At 38.2% G+C, this 23939-nt stretch overlaps 1 protein-coding gene across 1 annotated transcript in view; it reads left to right on the top strand.

The window, feature by feature from the left end:
* The window catches only part of DST (dystonin), a 249625-nt gene that overhangs the window by 63704 nt on the left and 161982 nt on the right, over nucleotides 1-23939 (top strand). Inside the window, exons 3-6 of the mRNA XM_058836371.1 lie at nucleotides 3070-3159; nucleotides 3667-3765; nucleotides 5932-6009; nucleotides 8280-8372. Of these exons, the coding sequence (XP_058692354.1) occupies nucleotides 3070-3159; nucleotides 3667-3765; nucleotides 5932-6009; nucleotides 8280-8372 (360 nt within the window). The remainder of the gene's footprint in view (nucleotides 1-3069; nucleotides 3160-3666; nucleotides 3766-5931; nucleotides 6010-8279; nucleotides 8373-23939) is intronic.

Raw genomic sequence — 23939 nt, 5'->3', positions numbered from 1 at the left:
TCACTTCTGAAACAGTGCCTTACATTCACTCTGTCTCCTTTTCACTGGTGAAGCCATTTTGCTTTTCTTGTTTTAAGTTTTGTCAGATACACCTCAGCCACTCAGTGTTTCCCACTCTTCCTTAAAAAAAATCTCTTCTCATGCCCAGATTATCAAATCTGTCACACTCACATGAGAATATTGCAAGAAGTTGCCTGAGGCAACATGTAACCTACTTTGTAAAATGTTGGACTGACAATTCTGTGATTTTATTGAAAAGCCACAACAACTGTTGTGAAATTCTATGGGCTCAGTAGATCCCACACATCTGTCCAGGACCCCCACCTGCATCCAGTGCTTGTGGTAATATGTGTTTTGAAGGAGGCTGAATATGGCAGTAAAGAGCAATGAAGTTACTGTAAGTTAAAATAATTTGTTATATATGTTGAGAGACAAGAGCTGCCCATGTGATAGAAGTGATTTTTCAAGCTTTTCCTGAAGTGTCAGTGTAAGATCTCTTGAGGAGCACAAGATGCCCCTTTCAAAAGAGGTGATCTGATGCTTTGAGTGAACATACTTTCTCACATCAGTTGCCCAAATACAGCATTTTAGATGCACATCTGGTGCTCAGAGTATTGGAAGAAATTCCTTATTATGTTGCCCTGTACCAGGATGACTGGCACAGTATGTACTAAATAATTAATCCTCACAGCAATTGCCAGCCAGCAGAACTAAGTTGCATTAGGTGTACTGCTGGTTTTCCTGTTTTGGTAGCACTGTGCCAGTTTTTTCGGATCCAGTGTGAGTTCATCTCTGAAGTGTCTGTGATTTCTAGAAAGATAAACTGGGGAAGATGGTTGTCTTTGTAATACTTAGGGAACCTTAGAGCATAAGAAACAAACAGAAGGTTAACAAATGTGTGCTGTGAGAGACAGAGTAGCAGGATAACAAAATTATCTTGCATCTAATGGATAAAAAAGCAGACACAACAGAAATAGTGCTGTTTTCTCACCCCACAATTCAGATACATGCACATTGGGAAAATCCCCTGAGTTTTGTGTTGAAAAGAGTGTGGGCATTGACTTGGTCCTGCACAAACAGTTCTTTAACTGGTTTAAAGACACTGGTGCAGTGTCTTTGAGATGTACACCGCATTCCCCTGTCCTTAACCTTATGCCTTCCTGTGTGTCTGGCCACCAGCCTGCGCTGTGAATCATTTCTGGCTGGGGATTCTGCTCTCTGAAGAGAAGTGGAAAGTGACATGTCCTGGGTGGTGGGGCAGGCAGCCCTCTCACATGGTCTTGTCATAAAGAAAACCTGCCTCCTTTAAACAGAAAGAGTTTAGCACTCAGTTCGATGTAGTTCTTTGAATATAAAAATAACAAGTGGATTAAAAATTAAAGATTCTTATGTTTCTCATATTTCAAGCATTTATCATAATCAAATCTTGATATCAAGATATCAAGAGATATCAGAGATATCAATTATTTATGTGGCTTCCCTTTTCTTTCTTTTTATCAGAGATGTAGTAGGAGAACACCTGTTCTTTTTCTTTGTTCAGCTTAGCAGAGCTTCAGTATTATCAGAGAAATTGATTTAGTTGTTTTTTTTTTTTCATTATTTGCTTGCAGGATTAAAAAAACCGTAAAAATTAAAATTAAAAATTATACATACACTTTTTTGTGTATGTGTGTGAGGGTGTCAAGCTTTACTTACATATGTTGGGGTACTGGATTGTAACTTGGCTGTGTATGTAGAGTCCCTGTAAGCGTTTTGGAAAATATGTGTTGCAATTCCTCATGGAACAGTTGTTCTAGATGACTTGTTCTGGCTAGTCTTCAGCACAAGCGTAAATATGTTCTGATGCTACTCTCAATTAAAATGATGGTGTTTGTGGAAACAGATTGCAGGGTAGTTTCATGTTTAAAGATTGGAGTAAGAAATCTTGAACTAAAAAGCATTTATCAAGTTAATCTTAGGTAGGGAGACTGTTATTTATGCAACAGGATGAATCTCAAAATTCCCCCAAAAGTGTGGCAAACCAAGTTGTTGTATTAAGTAGAAGATCTGAGTGGATTCTTTCTGCCCTCATCATACACATATGTTGGCAGAGTGTGTCTCATAGATCTCATATTGGAAGTACAACTCGTCTCTGGCAGAGATGAGGAAGAAGAAAATTTCTGATGTTGTATTTTATCCTAAGCTTAGGAATTTTCTGATCTGGTGGTTCAACAGGAACGCCAGGGAGCTGACATTAAACTGTAGCTGGAAAGTCCTCAACCTCTGCCCTTGAAAGTTAAAAATCTCAAATTCTGAAAAATTGGGTTCTTTGTGTCACATTCAAAGAGCAGCTGGTTGAAATTGCTTAAGACATGTCAGATAAAGTTATATCTAAGCTAGTGGTAAGAATCAAGAAGCTGGCCTGTGGACAGATATCTCCAGATTTGTTGTGCCTGTCAGTAAAGGTGGATCTTCCAGCTGTCTGTCTTGTCATTGCAGCCTCTCACTAGATCAACCCAATGTCATAGTTCTTTGGTATGGTATGTAAGGTGGACGTGTGAGTCATTGGGAAAGCTCAGTAAGAAACCTGAGGTGACAATATATGGTGTTAATTGGTGGATAGTATGTCTTGATTAGCAAGTGTATTACTTTCAGCCTGACTGCAGTGAACGTGCTTGCTGCTGATACCTGTTGTGTATTTTTTTACAGTTCATTGAATCTAGCTACTGTTGTCTAATGGTCCTTATTTAGGTCCAAGTAGGAGAGTATTTGATATTGTTTAAGTTGTCAGTTACTGATTTTTTTTCATTGCTACATGTATTCATTACCTGCAACTTAATACTGTTCTTCTTTTAATAAAAGTGATATAAAGTGTGATGAAACTGTGCAAGTGCAGGCTCAGATGTGAATTTTGTCTATCACAATTAATTTTAATTTCTAAATTTGTCGTGAAAGTGAAGAAATTAAAAAAAGCAATGCTGAGGTATAGCTGAGGTTTATCTGTATTTTAAAAGATATGTATTAATATAACTATGAATTCTCAGGTATAAACAGGGATCATGTATTTATTTTTTGCGTTTATCTGTGCAGGTTCGAAAGCATGTGAATGACCTATATGAAGACCTAAGAGATGGACATAACTTAATCTCGCTTCTAGAAGTCCTTTCTGGAGACACCTTGGTAAGCTTTTAGATCATAATACAGTGGTTTCAGACGGTTAATTATGCATTTTCTCTGTATTGTGTATTGAGTGCTGTAGATTTCTTTGGTATTTTCTGTAATCTGTGACCAAGACACAATATTTCAGCTGGTAAATATGCTGGTGTGAATTCTGTGGGGGAGTGCAATCTGTTCTCTTCATTTCTTGTGGTTAGTGAGACTTCTTTCTTAATAGGGTAATGCACTATTTCTTCTGTTCTTTCCTTTTCTTTCTGATTTTTGTTTTAACAAGTATTGGATGCTTAATATCTTTTTGCATTTAAGGGAGTAACTTACAAATAACAAGGATCAAATGTCCCTGAAATTGTCTAATACACTCCTCAGGTGCCATTTCCTTTCTTTGTGAGCATTACTTCCCTTGCTTGGTATTTGTTCTCTTCATTATGTTCTTCTTTTCATGCTCTTCTTTTCATTTGTGGTCTGTCTTGTGTTTTTGCTGTCCTGTCTCCTGTCTATTGTATTCATTAGCCAAGAGAGCGAGATTTTTTGAAGACCTTACGGTTGGTGAGTTCAACAGAAGCATGCGCAAATGAACAGCATGAGGATGTGGAGGATGAGGATAAGGGGGTAGGTGCCGACCCCCATAACTGTACTAATGTAGTGTTTGAAGTGTGGTGTCTGCTAATGTAAATTCTTAGCTTGGTGTGCTGCAGTAGTGGGCTGTAGAAAGGACAAAAGAACTTTTGTTGATAAACCAGGATACATGTGTTTATGGTTGGAGGTATGGTAAAGACAAATTTTTATTCAGAACAGCTAAAATGCAAATGTTCAAGATTTCTATTTGTTTTCTTTGATTAAACTGTACAAAACCATGGCACAAATGTATACTGGACAACACTATCAAGAAGGTATAAAATAATTTTTTAAAATGATAGATAGGGAAATACCATAATTCTATTAAACTGAGTTTTTTTTTTTTAAACTTGCAAACAGTATTGTCCGTATACAAGTAATTTAGACAAAGACTTCATCTTAGTGAAATCAATGGTAAAAAATTGATTTGTCTTAATTAGAAACAGCAGTTTACTATGTGCATGGTGTGTGTGCCAAAATATTGGATAATATCTTGAAATAAAGTAATTCAGTGTGTAGATCTGTTTGTTAGAATTTACCATATGTAGTAGTGCTTTTATCAAAGCAGGTAGATTAGAAGTTAAGCAACAGCTTTGTGTTGTGGCTACTAAAACTACAGATAGTTTGCAGGGTTTATCTTTTTTGCAACAAATGCTGAATTATCAATTCTCTATATTTTACCCATCCAGAAGGGAAATATCTACTCATGAAGTGTAAAATGTTGGGTGCTTGTTAGTCCGAGTGATCTGTTTCATGCCTTTTTAGACCTTGCATTTTGGCATTTGCTAAAGCAACTTGCTGTCATAGGGCCTGAGTGCCTCCCTGGCCCCTGTGTGTTGTGCTGCAGTTGTGATTTCAGTGGAATTTGTGTGGTTTTTTTTCTGGAGTGCAGCATAAAGGAAAATGCTGCATTGTTTTATAAAATATATTTCCCCTCTGAGATGCTAACTGTGTATTTTGGGATTTACTATGCCTTCCTTATTGTGGAAAACCAAGTTCCAGGTCTGCAGTCCTTCATTCCATCCATGGAAGCTACTTGACAGCAAGGGCTGTAGTGCTTGACCCTGAGTTATTGGTGTGAGAAACAGGGGGCTAAATAGAAGATTCTGTAATGGAAATTAAAATTCTTTTTGTTTCAGTTTATGCTTCTTATTCAACTTCATTTTCCTATGTTTCTTTTTGGCAAGCATCTGATACTCCATAGGGGAAAAAGAAAGGCAGTTGAGGAAGGCTTGAGCTTATCTGTGTGTTTCGCAGTGATTGTCTGAGGAAATGCTCATATTCATGGCTGATCCCTAGCAATTATAGTCCGCTTCAGTTTATTGCTGTGAAAGTTTGTGAAAAATCTGAAATAAGGAAGAATAGAAGGACTTGGATATGATGTTGATGGTAGAAATTTAACTGCTTTCCCATGCTGATCTGTGACAGCTAAGTATGCGTTTTCTGTGTGATTCTTCTTGGTGATTTTACACTAACTGCATGCGGTTTTGCCATGTTTCCATTAACACACTGCTCATTTTTATTTTACAGTTTCTTTTTGATAGTTCTTTGCTTTGAGGGGAGTGACTTGTTAGGTTTTTTCATGCTTTAAAGTTTTCTACCCAAGTCAAGAGTTTGAGCTTACACATGAGGACTCTTTATATTATATTATTCTGTTTGGATGAAGGTACTATCTTTATTAGATGCTTTAAATAAATATGTATAGCTATCATAATGGTTATGCAGTCATACCATTAAGCCATGAAGTTCCATACAGAGGTAAGCTGGTAAGCTTTTCCATTACAGTTTACTAGAACAATGTAAAGGTCCATGACATTACTTTTGTTTTGCTTAATATGCTGTAAATATTTTATAATAATGTATTCCAGTTTAGTTTAAGTAGGTAGTAGCCCTCTTGGCCTTAATAGTATTTTACAGGGAACAGGTATCAGCCTGCATGGATCAAAGTTGCAGTTGGGGACCGTTGATCTCTCTTGCCATCCACTGTACTAAAACATAACTACAGTTAAAACAAGTAGTTAAAGCACACTTTTCCACCAAAGATACTGACTTCATTAAAGCTGTAGTGCTTCAATTGTTGTACATGGTATATTTTTAAATCAGGCTGTTTGTTCTTTTGTCGGATGAGAAGATCTCACAACTACTGTTTTCCACTTGTAGCCCCGTGAAAAAGGTCGGATGCGTTTTCACAGACTGCAGAACGTCCAAATTGCACTTGACTATTTGAAAAAGCGCCAGGTATGATGAAAATAATGAAAAAAAAAAACCCTAATGAAAATTTTGTCACCTATAGCTAATAAATAAAAAATTTCTCCTGCTTTGTCTGTTGTGCATGTTGTCTAGCAGCTGCTCATGTAGGCTCAGCTTTATGTCATGCTTGAGATGGTTAAGAGAGATGTGGGAAAGGTAGATTTACACCACCCTTCCCTGAGCAATAACAACACATTTCACGTGCTATATGTTATTAAAGAGGGGAAAATTACGAGTGACATCCTTAGGAGCTGCTTATAGTAAATTTAACTCTTTTGTGCTGCCCAGACACTAGCTGGTATGTAGTTTTGTTCACAGTCTAATTTTTAGTGCAAAATGCCAATTCAAATATATTAGAATGGTGTATGGAAGTTCCTTGTTTTGATTGTGTTTGTTTTAGGAAAACTTTCTCAAACTTTGATCCTGATTAAAACAAAACTGGTCTTTTTAGACCAATTAGAGAGGTGTCAGAGCCACCTGGGCACCGTGGAAGATTCAGGCTTGATGTCACGTGTATCTCCTTTTAGCCAGACACTTGAAATCCCCACTGCTGCATTTCTGCTACTGTGAATTTCTTTCCACTTTTCAATATCTTTTAAATGCTTACAGAAGTCTTGATTTCTCCCTTTACAAAATGGCAATTAAAAAAAAAAAAGTCCAAAACATGGGAGGAAAAACTGTTCCTCCCTATCCATCACATCCCAATGAATTGACACTGAAAATCGGCTTTCTGATTGGTTGATTAAAAAAAAATAAAAATAGTTTTTGCTACTTCAAAGGTTTGAGAGAATATGAGGTGGGGAACCATAAACAGAGACTTAGTTTTGTTATGAAACAAGATGTTGTTTTGCATTTTGAAATTTCAAACTTGCCTTTCGGGTCACTGAATGGTATGTGTGCACTGAGAACGAAATCCTCCTTTGCTGAGTTCAAAGCAAACTTTTCCTGTTAACCTAAGTGAGCCACTGAACCAGCACACTACAAAGTAAATGAATGGCTGCTTGATGGTCACACTGGCATTTTTATGCAGCAGGACCTCAGGACTTGTGCTGCACTGTGCCTTATTTATGCATGGCAGAGCATGTGTATTGAAATGCAGGAGGTGTAGAGCTGTGTCATCCTCACGTTTATGAACATGCACGTGCTGCTGTTGATAGCGATCTGAGGATTTTTGTGCTCTCTTTAGCCTCGCAGCTTTGTGAAGATGGTTGTATTCTAGTATACAAAATGGTCTTGGCAAATTGTCAGTGGGGCTTGCAGTTGATTTAAGTTTCAGCCCTCTAGGAGGTGTTTCTAAATTGTATTTAGGAGTTAACTGTCTCAGGTTGGCTGTGTAACCTCCAAGTACAATGCTTTATTGTGATTGTAGGGCAGAGAGAGCCTATGTATTGATAATTTTGAAGCCTGACTTGAGAAATAAACAAACAACAAACTGTGGAATACACTGTCTTTCTTGCAGAGTGTGGATTGGTGCTTTTTTTCCCTCCAAATAGTTATGTCTGCAGATCAAAAGAAGGACATGCCTTTGCTTGTTCATTTGATAACAGGGTATATGTTGAAAAGCATGTGCATGCAACTTTACTGATATATGCATAAAATGTCTTTTAGCTGAGTTGTCTTTAACTGCTATATGGATGCATAGTACATAGAGAGAAATTAAATATATTAATAAAATTAAAGAAACGGAATTACGAAACTCACTGTGTGTTAGTTTATGGGAGTGTAATAACAGCAACTCTTGTTAAGCCATTGTTTACTTAAATGTGATACTAAATTCCTAGTTTTATCAAGCCAGACGTGTGTTTCAGCAGGCCAGTTCTCCTGCTGCTGAATCCTTGTTTAAGCACAGGAAAGCGTGGGGTGGAAGAACAGCAGCAATAACTTTCCAGTGTCAGCACTGCCCTGGGACTGATACAGCAGCTACAGATCATTGTATTCTTGTTATCCTGCCCTGCTCTGTCGTGCCATCCCCTTTTGACAAAAGCTGAGGCAAAGGGTATTTGGCATGGGGAGCGGATCTACCAGCCTACTGACAGCTGAGGAATTTCCTCATCCCAGTGTGAGTGGGAGAGGGCAATTCCTGGCAGGCTGCTTACAGGCAGAATGTAATTCCTTTCTGCTTTTGAGAATTAAAAAGCCCAGCAGAGTAGGCTCAGGAAGTGAGTAGTGCATTCTTTACAGACATGCCTGTGTAATGCAGTATGTATTTGTGGCATATTTATTTCAATTTTTCCTCTATTTTCTTTCTGTGATGGCAGGTGAAACTGGTTAACATCAGAAATGATGATATCACAGATGGGAATCCCAAATTGACTTTGGGGTTGATATGGACCATAATTTTGCACTTTCAGGTAAGCCTAGTTTTGCTTGACTGTATTTTTTTGGTGAGATTCTTGCATAGTTGTGAGGAATGTCGACTTAGACGGGATTCCATAGATTTTATCTCTTCTTTAATGTGTTTCTGAAGGTTTTGCTGATGTATCTTATTTCATGATGTAAACTGAATCTCAAGATTTTATTTGCTAATTTCCTGTCTGTGGAGTCAAAGCAAAATATATTCAGTTTTGAACATCATTGAAGACAGTAACTGATGTATTCCTGCCATCATTTGGACATATCATTCTTGTTTTATTCTACAGACTTCTTTTGATGAGTATTGAAATATATTGAAAAGTTTTGAATATTTTTTTTCATTCAGGATCTGCTGCTATGAGTATTTTAGCAAGCTGTGCTCTCAGCCTCTTCAGTAGTTCCTCCCATGTCAGCATTTGTTTCCAGCCCCAGCGATGGTGGCGTGGGTCACACTAGGTGGCACTCTGGTTGTTGTACACTGGAGGGATTGTGTACAGTATAATGCAGCCTTACAGTGTGTGGTGTTAAATTGCTCCTCAAAAGGAGGCTTGCATAATGGCCCTGGCTGCAGATGATGTAATTCAGATGACAGATAATTCCCATTTAGTGACTGCAGCATTGTTAGCGATGAACTCCCTGCTGTGCAGACATTTTAAATGATCAGAAATTTGCAAGATCACACAGAAGAAACATGGTTCACTTATGAGTCTTCCACACTGGATTTATGACTGAAAAAAAATTCTTAAAAAAAACCCAGAAAGGCTTCTAGGACCTATTGTGCCCTTCTGGAAATCCTAATGAGAAGCAAAGACATGAATATGGCCAGTGGTACCTGGATACAAAAAGGGTGCACATCTTAGCCCAGACCAGCACATAGAATAAAGGAGAGACCACAGGCAAGGACCTGGAGTTCCCTCAGCTCCCCTTGTCGCATCAGTCTTTGCTCCCACATGGTTATATTGAGAAAAAATGTCTAGGTTTAAGTATATTTAAGCATGACCTACAGAATTAGGCTGTGATTGAAAGTTACTCTATTTTAAGAAATAAAGATTATTAACGACTGGAACGATGGAAGCTGTTAGTGGAAGTTAAACCTTTACTTGATGTGTATTTGTTTCTGAACCTGATTATTAGGATTTTGCAGAATGAAATTGTTAGTTTTTCTCAATAGATGAAGCACAGGATATCTGGCACAATTTTATGTGCTTGTAAAATGTGATGAATGTTAGTGCTACCAGTTGTAAGGAATGGAAAGGAAAACCAATTTATACTGGTGTGGCAAGGATTTTCCCCTGTAGGGTAGTCAGCTCCATATGAAATATGTTGAAACATTTAAATTGTATCCAAAACACACTTCACTGTGTTCTAACCCAAGTAACTACCAACCAAATGCCTGCAAGTACAATTCAGATCTTGTAGATCTGTCAGGGTAGAATATTTCAGTTGGGAGGGATCTACAACACTCATCTAGTGGGACTGCCTGACCAGTTCAGGGCTGACTGAAAGTTCAAGCATGTTCCTTAAGGCATTCTCCAAACACATCAGTGTCAAACACTGACAGGCTTGGGGCATTGACCACCTATATAGGAAGCCTGTTCCAATGTCTAACCACCCTCAAGGAAGAGAAATGCTTCCTGATGTCCAATCTAAACCACCCCAGCACAGTTTTGAAGTATTCCCATGTGTCCAGTGATACCTGGGAGAAGAGAATCAGAACGGTTTTGATGGAAGGGGACCTTGAGAATTACCTCATTGCACCCCCCCCGCTTGGGGAAGGGACACCTTCAATTAGACCAGGTTGCTTAGAAACCCCATCCAACCTGGCCACTCCCAGGAACGGGGCATCCTAACATCTTCCCTGGGATCTGTTCCATGATCTTCTCAGGCACAGAGGAGAGGCTGACAGGTCGATAGTTCCCTGCATTGTCTTTTCTTCCATTCTAAAGATAGGTTCTCTTTTAAAGAGCTCAGTGCTCCCTCTAGTTCCCTGTGGAGCAGTGAGGTGACTCTTCAGCCTCCCTTTCTCCATACTAGACAGACTCGAAGTCCTCAGGTGCTCCTTTTAAGACATGCTTTAAGACATCCCTGCCACCAGCTTTGTTGTCCTTTTCTGGACAGATTAAGGACCTTCATACCCTTCTTAAACTGTGGGGACCAGAACTGCACACAGTTCTCAGGGTGAGGCTGCACCAACACTGAGTACAGCATGGTACAGCCTCTCCCTACTGGCCGTTTGGTTTGGGCCGTGTTTGGTGCCCCCCCAGTATGGGCTTTGCCATCTTGATGGCCTTCTTTTTCAAAATAATATCTTAAAAAATGGGTGAAAGAAGTAATTTTAAGGATGACTACTGTTTGACTAAATATTAAGCCTCTTTAGAAAATATGTCGTAACTGAAGAGCAGGATGTTTAAAAAAATATATTATTTTCATTACTAATGGCTGCAGTATACCTACACTTAATGCAGAAGGGATTTGTAAAATGGTGCACACACCATGCACTAGTCTGTGCTTGCATGACATTTCCTGCTATGCCACTTCCTTTGAAGAATATGGCAATTCGGTGTCTTTGTCACCCACATATGACCACTTCGGGTTCAGAATGTGAAGTTCAGAAGGATGTACATGTCTTGGGTTAGACAGTACATGCTACAACCCCAGGTTGTTTTTTTTCTTCACTTAGATTTAAAATGAGGCAAAAATCTGAACAGAAAAGTGTACCAGTGGAATGTTCACGAAGGGATAAAGCTTTGTGATAATAAGTGTGTTCAATATGCAGTAGTTCAATAGTTAATGGGAAAGTTGTGATTAGATTCAGTTTGAAGTTAAGACACCTAAATCCATGTACTTATGGGGAGCTATGTTCCTATGCAATTGTCTAAATTGTCCCTTTAATCTGATAATCGGAAGGATTGAGGTTTAGTCTATTACAGTTAGCGCAGCCTAGACAATGAGTCAACTAACTAGCTACTAGAGATTCACTCCACTCAGCTAGACATAAACATCTGTGTTGGAGATTTGTGAGACACCCGTGTGAGCATGAGAAGCATGACATGGGTCTTATGGGAAATGCACTCTCATCTGGGAAGATACAGATCAGCCAGGATAAACTGCTTCTTAAATGGTGGTAAACATGTTTAGCAGCAGATCTGGGGCCTGGAGGGCTAGGCAATACAGAGCGTGAAGCTGATAGAGTAATTCAGATTGTTCCAAGGAGATGCCTAGAGCCCCTGTGGAGTTATTCACTTGTCCAGCATAGTTGCTGTGTGTGTTCTGAGATCACACTTTATACGCAGTGGGAAGCAGGTTTTCTTAGGTCTTGTGGTGTAAAGGTTATTTCCATATGGATATATCAGGTATTTTAAAGTGTCTCAAGTATTCTAGGTGGTCAATTGACTTTCTTATCTCTCTGCTTCAGGATGTGAAAGGTTTCTGTTGATTGAATTATACAACTAGTATAGGGCTTTTGATTCAGTCTCCTAAGGACAGGTGGCATTTGAGTGATATCTGAGATGTTCTAGAGTATGTAGGACATATGTGTGGACTTCTCTGATGAGACACCAGATGTGAGAGTCTCATGATCTTCTGGACCTGCAGCTGGAGGCCAGTTGAGGTATTGCAGGGTATCTCAAAGGACTCCAGAAGCCCGTGTTGAGGAAACTGAATTCTGCCCCCACTGCCTAAAGCGAACTCTTCAAAACCTAGCCAGTGTGTAAACATGAGTATTTAGACACCTAAGTGGAGGTCTTTTAACCTGAATTATCCCTTAATTTTCCCAGCATTTGCCAAAGTAGTTAATTTCTAAGTGAGCATAAGAAGCTGTTTGCTGTGTGATGTTACTGGCTCTGCTACACATCAATTATGTGTATTCTAGTAACACTGCAATCTGGGAAGTAGTCAAGATGCCAGAAATTTTTTTTTGGTGTTGATTGTGGCTTATTGTTTTTCTGAGTCATGGTCCTTATCTGGAGGGTATTATTTACTCAAAATAGAAAATCCCTCTGATTATTGGAATGATTTAGGGGAAAGACATGATGAAAAAAATAGAAGATAATACACATTTGAGGATTATGTTTCTCTTGCATCTGAATTACATCTAGAGATGGTTATGTCTTTGTGAATTGGTTCACATAACTAGATAAATATAAATGTCATTCTAAGTTACAGCACTGACTTCTGCAGCTGCACAAGTATCCATTCTTCTGTGTCCCAAGTAATTACATAAGAGATACTGAAAAGCTGGAATGGGAAATCTGGTGGATTATTAAACTGAATATGTAAGAAAATAATTTGTTCTGCGGGTATTGAGAAACTCCAGTGCGTGTATGTTACTAGGATTTATGCAAGCTTTCAATGTATGTATTTCACATGCTTTTAATAGTAGGTGGCTTACTTTAAATTCAGTTTCATAATGTAATAGCTGTTATAAGTTATTTTCCTGGCACCTACGGAACATGCTAAATCAGATTATAGTATTTTGTATAATCATAGGCTGTATGTATAAATATCCAAATTAATACTTTAATGGACTCCTTCTTCAACATCCAGTGCATTTTCACTGACAACGTTGGAGATGAGCAACTATAAATGAAAGCAGCATTTGTCCAGATAAAGTCATCACAATTTTAGTAAGATTTAAATTCTGTGAAAACTGGTGATAATTTCTTTTCAAACTACTGCAGGCATTCTTTAAAAAATGTTAAATGTTTAAAAACACTTGCAGTTGGTTGAAAAAAGTATGTTGAAGTAAAGAAAAACTTTAAACTTCCTTCTAGCTAAAAGTAGGCCTTTGTGAACTCAGACCTTAAAAATTTCAGAAAGTTCTAAGTAATGACTTCTTCTATTTCAGTATTTCATTTTTCAGCTCAGGAACTGACATTAAACACTTTTCCTTCCACTCTCCCCTGCTCTTTGCTGTCAGACCTCTGCAGGATGCTGCTTTCCAAGGTTCTGGTCAGTGATGATTTTGTCCAGGTCTTACAGTACCATCCAGCCTTCTCCAGCCAGATGGGCACTTTCTCTCAAGCACCTGTAACCTCTTTACATTTCTCTTTCCAGCCAGCAAATGCTCTTTTATTTTTTGCTGCTGACTCCTCATAAACCTTTAAGAGGAAATCACTTTGGATTACTCTTCCCCCAAGCAGCCTATAGACTGTTCATTTGGTCCAGCATCAGCAGTTAAACTTTTACCAGTGCTGGTGGAAAGGTGAGACAGGTGGATTTGTAAGGCTGTGGCCTTCATACAGGGCAGCCAGAGGAGGAGGCAGCTCAGCTGTGGTAGCCCATTTCATTAAATGATGTGCAGAAGGCAGAGGGATGTCCCATGGTAGGGTCACCATTCAGTAGACGTGCTGCCTGCTTTCCTGAGGTGGCCGTGAGAGATCAGGAGAGCTGGATCTCGCCTTCAGTCACTGTTCTCCTGGAAACCATTCCTGGAGCTGCCTGAGCTGTGTGCCTTGCAGTCCAAGGATTGAAATTTATTCTGCTTTAAAATAACCAGAAAATTTCAAGGTCTGATCTTAAAGATTTAAAGATGGAACTCTGTGGCCAGTTTTCCCATCTGTGACTGTATGTGATTGCAGGATGAAGTACATTCCATGTGGTAGCTGCATTGTCTGTCATTACCCAGTGCAGCAGCATTACCTGTCCTTCAGCATGTTAGGATATACTCTTGTGATATTTTATTTCTCAGCTAAACTCCTAGTTGTTTCTTCTGGAATTCTTCAGTGATTTGTAAAAAAAATAGTAAAATTCCTAAGTCTTAGGTAAGAAAATGAGTATAGAATTCTTGAAATTTCTGGAACTCATCTGAATCACAGCACGGGGGAGAAAAGCACAAAGTCTCTGTCATTAATGCCATTAAACCACCAATAAGGAGAAAATTCCTCTTTTTGTAACCATCTCATGGGATATAACACCTCTTCTGTTGGTGGTTGTGACTTGGTAGTTGAACATCTCTTCGAGAGTTTGAGGAGTGGTTGCCAGTACAGCTCAAACAGCTCCAAACCTTTTGTTTGTGCTGGCAAGCCTTTATTTTTTATCCTTGTTTTCTATCTTGTGCTACTTTAATTTTCACTTTTTCTTTGGCTTATGTTTATCTCTCTGTTATTCTGCATGTGACCTTAGGGCTGTGCAACAAAATGCTTGCTGGTTATCTGGTATGCTGTTTTAGTACTGTGAAATGACATGTCCCATTTGTGCTAAATGCTCCATTACTTCTGCTGTGTTGTATAAACACACAAAAAAGTAGGGGAAAGGGATCTTAGATCCAGGAGTATCTGAAATGCATTACTAGTAGGGTTTTGATAAAAGATCCCTGGCATGGTTTGGTTAGCAAAGTAGAATAACTTCTCCTGTACAGTGATTGCTAGCTATATGAGATGAATGATAAAGCATAAATTAGCAGTGTAAATAGGGTGAATGGTATTATCATTTTGCAGACTAAGAAATACACAGATATTCAACAACATTGCCATTTTAATGTTATGCACCTGCCCTATGTTAAGAAATTAATCCCAGTCACAGACATGCTTGACAAATTACAGAAATCTCTGGTTAAATGCAAACCTATACAAATTTCTATGAGCTATTTCATGTTTCAATGTTAATAATTTGTTTTCCATGTCTTAACCTCTTGTTTGTGATTAAGCAGCCTCTAAGACAGGTCAAATTGCACTCAAGTGTTGGTCTAATCCTTTATTCATATTATACTTCTTAAGGGTTTTTGTGCCAGAAAAAGTCTGTTGTTGATCTCCCCATAAAACTTTGCAGCATTGGTGGGTATAAATGTGTATCTTTTACATGTTTTGTTTAAAAAAAATATCCCCTCACAAGAAGCTGTAACTGCAGTGAGGTCTCCTCTCAGTCTCCTTCAGGCTGAACAGACCAAGTGACCTCAGCTGCCCCTCCCAAGGCTTCCCCTCCAGACCCTTCACCATCCTTGTGGCTCTCTTCTAGGACTAGCTGCAGTTACAGCAGGTGAATTTGGGTAAATTGACCTGGAATATACCGAAGTAGGACAGGATTGTTGGGAACACTGATCTTGTAACTAGTGCTTTAGAACTGATTCTTGCTTGTATTTCTGCTTTTTTTTTTTTTTTTTTTTTTTTTTTTAAATTCTACTTCAGCAGCACCTGATTTTTGAAAAATTGAGTTACTCTTAAAAAAAATAATCAATATTTAAAGTATGAATGAGAGAGGATGTGCAAGGGACTCTGTAAATTACTGGTTGCATTACAAAATGTAATTGTCAGCTGTAAAATAACAATAATATATTTCTTCTAACCTATCTTGAATTAGATACCATTTTACATTTTTGTGACAGTCAGTGTGCCACTGAATCTACAGGAATTTGGACATAACAGGGTGTACTTTAGGAACCTTTTCTGTTTGACAGAAGGTGGTATCATGGTGACTGTTAAACAGGTGTAAACAGTTTAAAGGAAATACATATCGAATCACGCTCCAGTAAAGCTCAGTAAAATAATCTAATATAATACTGTTTAGAAATTTTGATATCCACATGTATTAATTTAAAAATGTTCTTGCAATTAAAATTTAAATTTGCGGTATTTTTAAGGAAATTCTTGCCCCCTCTGAAATTTGTGAAGGAAGAGTAACGTTAGCAGTGTACTAGTGGTAGGTTACATTAATACATCTTGAATTAGACAGCGTGAAGATTTGCAGTTGTCCATTCAAATGCTGGACACTTGTCTTTAATATTTTACATAATTTCTGCTTTACCAAGATAATATTTTTAATATATATTTTAAGACTATTATACTACAATCTCTTTAACCTTATATTATCACCAGGCATCGTGTTGTTAAGCCAGAAACTGTATCTGTGTGAAATGAAATCAGCCTTGGCCCATGGCACTGTAAAGTCCTAAATTGTCTTTTCTGATGAGAGAGAAGAAAGAGAAGTATATATTTAGACATAAAAGCTGTTTTTTTGTACAAACACAGGGATGTAATTTAGAAATATTTTTTTTTTTAAATGTTTTTTTCTGTTAATAAAGGGGGAGCATGTCAGAATGCGACACAGACCCATGTGGAAGTGTGCTTTAAATTAGTAAGTCCTCTGGTCTTAGCTAAAAGTCACTTTTCTAAAGTAATTTTTCTAAATGGACTAGGATACAACTTTTTAATGAGGGGAAGGGAGAAAATGTCACAAGTGCACCTGTATGTTGAGCATGCTAAAAATGCAAATACAAATTGAGGCTTTGAAAAAGTGTAGTCAGTCATAGAACAAATCTCTGCTTTGGAAAGAAACAGGTTAGCATTGTGCTTGTACACAGCTGCCCATCTGTCACAGTATTCTGTGGTGTTACAGTATAAAATTTTCTAAGCTTTACTGTCAAATTTTCCCACAGTACCCTGAGAGTAGTCAACAGTGAGCAACTGTATCCTTGGAAATTCTTTGGAGGCTCATCCTAGATCTTTGCTGTATTATTCATTCTAGATCATGTCAGTAAAATGTGGAATACTTCAGTGGAACTGGCCTCTGGGAAAAAAAGTCTGTGGGTCTCATTATTGCAATTCCTTTTCAAATAAGCAAGGGAAAGTCAATGGTAACACCTGATAATTCCTGGCAAGTCACTCTGTAGTTCTTTCTCAGTGTGAGAAACCATACACATCTGTCTTTGACAACGTGTGATGGTTTTAGTGGATTTCACATATCCATGACAAAAACAAAGAGGAAAGTTAAGAAGATTTTTCCAAAGTATACTAGAGGTTAGACTTGCTTGCATTTAAAAAGTATATATTTCTACTTAGTTTTAGGTTTAGTTTGATGCTTCTGTGATCTTATGCTCAGAGCCACATGGAAATGTCTTACAGGAGCATGGGAGGAGGCTAAAGCTCCATTTCTATAAACAGTAATCTTAAGGTCGATTTTCTAGATAGATTGGCTTTTATGATTTGTTCCACTTTTATCTACCAGAAGGTTTAACTCTACTGCATAGTTTCAGCCCCAGTACACAGTGTCACTGCCCTGACAAAGCTGTTGTGCTTTTATGATGGCAGTGAAGCAGCAGGTTATTTATAGCTGACAAATCTGTGAAAAGTCACATTAGCCACTATGAAAACTCTACATACAAATAAAAACTTGACCCCCAGCAAACTGTCAGAGCAATTTCTGATCCTTTAGTTTAATCTTCCCATTTGTGGATCATTGGATGGGTAATAAAAACATATGAAGTGCAAAACAAATCTGCTGACTAAACCCCTGGTATTTACCCTGCTGCTTACTTTTGGATTTGGAGTGTAGCTAATAGTTTCAAAGGTTGCTACATATTTTTCTACTTTATCTTGCTCAAGTTACGAAGTGAAACGGGAAGTCAAAATGCATGTGAGAAATTTCTATTGCTCATAAATGCTATGTCATCTCTGTGAAAGGCAATCAGCATTACAGCCCAACGCTGGAACAGTGATGTTTATTTAAGAGGATTGGTGGCCAGAAATAAGCCACAGTGTCTAATCAGACACAGGCCCTGCCTGGGCACTGAGCCACAGCGTTTATTGCGTGTGCATTTCTCATAAGCAAAATGGCTACGTACTGAGGCGGGTGGATGTGAGGTCTGGAAGAAATTACGGTGGAAACGGCAGTTCTTACATTTCTGAGGAGGATTTAAGTGTATATAGATATACGGGAATGAATGAAACAGTCTGGCTGTGAGTTACAGACAGCCAAATGGGGAATGTCTGTGGATGTGTGAGGGCTGAAAAGGAAGAACAGTGCTTAGATCCTGCCAAAGCTCCCTTAAGTCCAGATAAACATTCCCCTGGAAGAAAATATTTCAGAAGAAAGAGGAGAAAGAAATCAACTGAGGAGGGATCAGATTCAGTGCACATTAAAGAAAATGAAGAGAAAAGACCGTATGAAGTGGAGATTTCAGAAAACATCGAGATTCATCCCAAGGCTGTGGGATTGGCCGACTTCTTCCCCGGGAGAGTGACAGTGGCTGGTAATGCTCTGCCTGTGAGTACAGACCTTTCAGTTGAAATTGCTAAAGCAGAAGTTTTCTTGGGCAAAGCAAAAAGTGATTCTCTTTGTGGGGAGAGCTTTCATGGTGATAATCAGAGGCTCGCCAAGTCTGATGAAACAGACACATGGTTAAAGGAGCAAGACAAGAGCAATTCAGAGAAACACTGTGCATGGAAAATTAAATGCTCACAGGATCTTAACAGGAGAGAATTAGCATTCCTGAAGAAGTCCAGTGGTCTTTGTTATAGAAAAGGAGCTACTTTGGATTCTGCTGTCCACATTTTAGGCAGACAACATGAAGAAACTGAGCTGAACAAAACTTCTTGCAGAGTCATTGAAAATGTTTCAGACAGCAGTAAATCTGAAAAGTTGTATTACTTTCTTTCTGAAAGCAAAAGTGATCTGTTACTTGAACAAAAGAGGTTTTATCCTGATGCTGTACTTTCCCATTTGCCAAAAAAAAGGGCATTATTTAGCATTGCGCCTAACAGGAGCAAGGTAAATATTTTGGTACAGTACATTATCTTTGAAAGTTAGCTTAGAATAAGTATTTGAATAGTAATTTATCTATGAGAAAAATATCTTCACTTTGTTGTGTGTAAACCTTTTACCGTGCTATGCTATTACAGATATTTGTAGGACAGAACATTTCATTTGATCTTTTTCAAAGGCTATGTAATAACTCTATACTTTAGGAGTATTGATATATTCTCATGCTGTAGTTTGTATATTCTCTCTCTGTAGTTTAATCTACTTCCCAATTTAGGAAAGAGATTTTCATGTTAAAATGTTGCTAGAAGGTGGAGTGAATTTTAAAGTTCACATTCAGTATCTGCAGTAAATTTTCTTAACATCACTTCATGGTCTTGTAATTCCTTTGGGTCTTATATCAAGGAAAGGAATACTTCTAATTCTCTTCAGTTATGGCCAGCAGGAACTGAAGAATGATAGAGTTATGTAGGCAGCTTGAAATAGAACAAGTGGCCATTAATCATGTTAATAGCACTCTACACTTCTTTTAAAGGATCTTTTCTCCCAAACTGTCTAGGTGACCTATTAATTATTGAAATTCCATCTTCCTCTGAGGGTTGGATTATTTTATTTTTACAATAAAAGAAAACAAAATACAATCTTAGTTGCAGAATATCTGAAGGAAAGCAAATTTTTGGTAACCATGCTTACCAGTTCAATCCGTATTTCCAGTTTTGCCCTACCCATCTTCAGGACAACTGAAATGTGTACACGTGAGTCAAATGCTGATACCAGGATCTGGTCCAAAACTGATTCCCCTTGCTCAGTGGGGACATCTGAGCTTTCATTTGAGTGAGCAGAGGGAATGGGCATATGCCAAAGGCATTCTTTCCAGCAAAGAGCTAAGTTAATGTCTTTTGCTTATATAATTTATTTTTCTAACAGGAATAAAACAATACTTTGTCTGAGCTTAGTTTTTTAAACATAGATAACACACCCATTTACAACATGAACTACACAATAATACAAATAACCTCCTAATACACATAGAGATCTTTGCCCTCTTAATCTTAGCTGGAATTCAGGAACAACTTAGGAATGTTCTTTGATTTGTACAAAACGTCACTGCTGAGTAAGAGGGTGTGAGGCCTTGTTTGTTGAGCTAAGCATGGCTGCTTTTTCCTGCATAGTGGAAATAATACAGCTTCTAATACTGCTGCACTTACTACTCCAACCGGGTCTGTATCTCTTGTTACCACAGAGGAAGGGAGAAAAAGAAGATTCCTGTTGAGCACCCACATCAACTGATATTGATAAAAGACTGCATGAATATGGAACTGCTGACACATGAGGCTAAATGCCTCAGTTGCTAAAATATCTGGCTTTCTTCTCAACCCAAGGTTCTCAGTATAAGTAATTTTAAGAACACCAAGGTTTGACCTCTAAACAAAACCAGGAAAAACTAGATTTCAGACTTTAATGACTGTACAAACTGTTAACTACTTTTCTTCTGATTGTTTTTGAGAAGCAAGTATTTTAATGTCTTATATTTCAGACTTTTTTATACTGAGTAAAGCTGGTATTTATAAGAGTTTGCAAAGGTCCTGTTACTGGTCTGAGCTGGTATACAAACTTCACAGTCAGCAATCTCATCTTCACCATTTTCTTTACTGTGATTACAGAGGTCAGTAGCCTTCCCTTACCTTGTCAACTTACCCATGCTGTAAAGTACCCTCAGCTTACACAGTGCCTCAGATGTGGCTGATAATTGAAAGCACATTGGCTTTTCAAATTGAGAAGCAGACACCAAAGGAAACTCCTTGGTACTCCTTGGATAATTTGCAGTGTAACAGAGATATGACATTTTACCCTCTGAAACAGTATGGTCCCCTCTACTGAAATATATGCTTTGAGTTTTTCTGTGGCACAGTCTCTTACATTTTCTTATGTTTGGTTTTTTTTATGCATGTAAAAAAATAGGATTTTTTGTTCAAATTGGTGCTACTTGATTACCTCTGTTTTCCTGATTACAGAACTCAGCTTTGAGGGAGGGATCTACTGGAGCATTGCTTCTGGCTACTCATTAATAGCTTTGAGAGAAAAGTTTCTTACTTTCTGCTGAGGCCTAATAAGCATTTCTCAGATAATTTCTCCCTCCCGGGAGAGGGACAATACACCACCACAATCATGCATGTCTAGCTCATTATATACTTTTGTGGTGTTTATTAAATTATGTCAAGTTTAGACTTGCTTAAAAACTTTTAAGATAAGATGGAGTCAAAGGGAAGACATCTTACTATCTCTATGAGTCTTGCTCTTCTGCTGTTTGCAGTGTGAAAATGAATCACAGAAATCCAGCATCAGTGTTGATCTCTTGGAAAGTCTTCTCCAGTCTGCTCTGCTCTTTGGGCTCCAAACTGCATCACTAAAATCAGTGCAAGGAAAGAGCTTGAGGCTTTTTGTTGTTTGGATTTTGTGTGCTGTGTGATGCAGGAGGAATTTGCAGGCTGAGAAAAAGCATGTGCAGTTGCAGAAGTGAACACATTCTCTCAGTTATAAGCAAGAAAGAGTATTTAATGCCAGTTAAGACTTTGATCCTGAAATAGAAGGGCTGTATAGAGAATTACCTCTATTGCTTTTTCTTGCGTAACTTTTAATTCACAGGCTTTGAGATAATTTGGGGAACTGGATCTTTAGCAAACAACCGCTCAGACTCATGCAAATGCTGTAATTCATTCTTTCCATGCTTAAGGAGCAAATGTGCTCTACTTAAGTTGTTTATAGGGAATAAATGATAGGCTTGTGGGACACAAAAGGTTCACACAAACTTTTCTTTGAAGGACTAAATTTTATGAGTAGATTTGATTTCTCCTTAACTTATTTTCTGTTCTAGCATTCTTTGTTTAATAGTCTTTCTGGTTTTCTCTTATGGGAAATGATAGAAATATTGATGATAATGCAGTTAGTGGATAAGTATCTCTACTGTCCTTATGAGATTATCAAAGGCATGATGGGCTCTCTCCCTTTCTCTTACACCTTGTTTTGTTGTGGTAGTATTTTATGTGTTTAGAAGTTTCAAGTTAATAGGGCATCTTCCAAACTAGAGCCCGTATTTGTAGGTGTAATAAAACATAACCATTGGACTCACGATTTCACTTAGAGTATTTCTGCTTTTAAAATTTTAAGTCAGTGTTTATGAAAAAGTCTGAAATGTTAGCCTTGAAAGCTGAAATACTATATTTAGAGAACAGAAGTGCTCAGGCTGTTTCATGTCTCAGGCTGATGTTAATGCTCCTTAGCCTGTAGTGAAATGGGCTACCGCCATGAATGAAAAGCCTTTTCCTTTCTGTTCAGATGGCTAACTAGGATGCTTGGAAGGTTTTGGATCAAAAACCTGTTAATCTTCCTGTAATAAACTGAATTAATGTTTTAGCCATCCAAAATTTCAACTGTGAGCTTTCCTGGTGGTCATGTTCAGGGTAGAAGTTCTCCTTGTGTTTGTATCCCTGACTAAAATGTTTATATCTAACACCAGATACTAGCACAGGCTTCAGAAGTTACCTTGAGGTTTGAAATTACTTGTTTCCAGAGGAATTTAATGTGCACTCAAACATGCTGTGTTTGCATTCTCTGCAGTCTGAAGTGTACATAGCCATCCCTGCTCAATTAACCGTGAAGGAGGCTAAGGGTATGAACTTTGCAGTAAGGAAGGGCCATTAGCAAATTGCATTGTTAGCTTGCTCATGCTAGAGTATATTAAAAAATCTGATCATTAAGGATTACGCACAGAGAACTTTCTCAAAATGACAGACAAAAAAAAATACAGGTTTGGGTTTGCTGGTTGTTATTTTTTTTTTTTATGCTAGACATCTGGCACTTCGAGATGACATCATCTCTTTCAGAAGCGTTGTCTGGATAAGCAGTAAATGGTTGACTTAATTTATATTGTGATCTGGTTGTTCTGTGATGAATAGAAACTAAAGCTACTGAGAAAACATTTAGTTTGCTTTCTTGCTTTGAAATACCAAACAATAAGGCTGACCCACAGAAAAAATCTTGCACTACAGCTGAGTTCCCTGGATTTTTACAAGAAAATTTTCAGAATGGCTACAAGTTGGTCATTTACCACATTGTATTTTCTGTTGTCTTCACATATGCAACTCATCCCATTTGTATTTCATTCAGAAAATACTCTCTGCAGGATTTTGATACCTAGAAACTTAAAAATTATGAAAGCTGCATGTGTTCTCTACTGTGTTTTCAACAAAAAAAAGGATTTTTTTTTTCTCTTCTGTTTGATCTTTATTAAAAATGTGCTGAAGCTGGAGACAATAGGATGCAAAAAATGCTGTCAGGTTAGTTAGGGACTGGTTGAACAGTTGAAACTGTTTTGCTTTCTGGCATTGGTGTTTGTATTTTTCCCTTACTAGATCCAGCAGATAAAATGGCCTGTGATAGGTATCTGAAGGACTGCATTCACAAATTGTGATTTTGTGGTTACTTGAATGAATAGAAAGTAGTGTAAATTTTTTTCCTATATTAAATTTACTTATAATTTACTCTATAGGTGTAAATCCTCATCATTCTCTGAAAGTATGTGAGGTGCTAAAGCAGAAAGTGCAGTGAGCTCCATTGCTCTGACATCTCTAAGTCTCTTCCTTTAGTTCCCTGCTTCCCAGGTCTTCCAACCACATTGAATTAGGCCATGACATAGCAACATCAGTAGGCAAGCTACGCATCTTTCTTCTTGACACTGTGATCTGTGTGCCTCTAATGTGAGAAAACCCCATAATTTCCAGCCTAGCCTGTTGGAATTCCCCCTGTCAGAGCCCAGACAGAAGATACCTTTGTGTGCAGAGATTCTGAGGCCGGGAGAAGCTGTTCTGATGATCCCATCTGACCTCATGAATGTAGCTGCCTGGTTTATAATTACTGGAATTGACACAGCTCAGTTTACAGCTCTTCTGCATCGAGCTCAAGTGCCCAGAGTTGTCTGTGGGCAAACCTGCCCCGAGCTGTGGCCTCAGGCTGGCTCTGGAGCCAGAGCAGACCTGTGTCTCTCTGCAGTGCTGGCTTTGCACCCATGGGCAGCAGCCTCTTCCAGGGGTCAC

The sequence above is a fragment of the Poecile atricapillus genome, chromosome 3 (assembly GCF_030490865.1).
Source record: "Poecile atricapillus isolate bPoeAtr1 chromosome 3, bPoeAtr1.hap1, whole genome shotgun sequence".
In the NCBI taxonomy this organism is placed as follows: domain Eukaryota; kingdom Metazoa; phylum Chordata; class Aves; order Passeriformes; family Paridae; genus Poecile; species Poecile atricapillus.
This window is presented reverse-complemented; position numbering and strand designations above follow the sequence as displayed.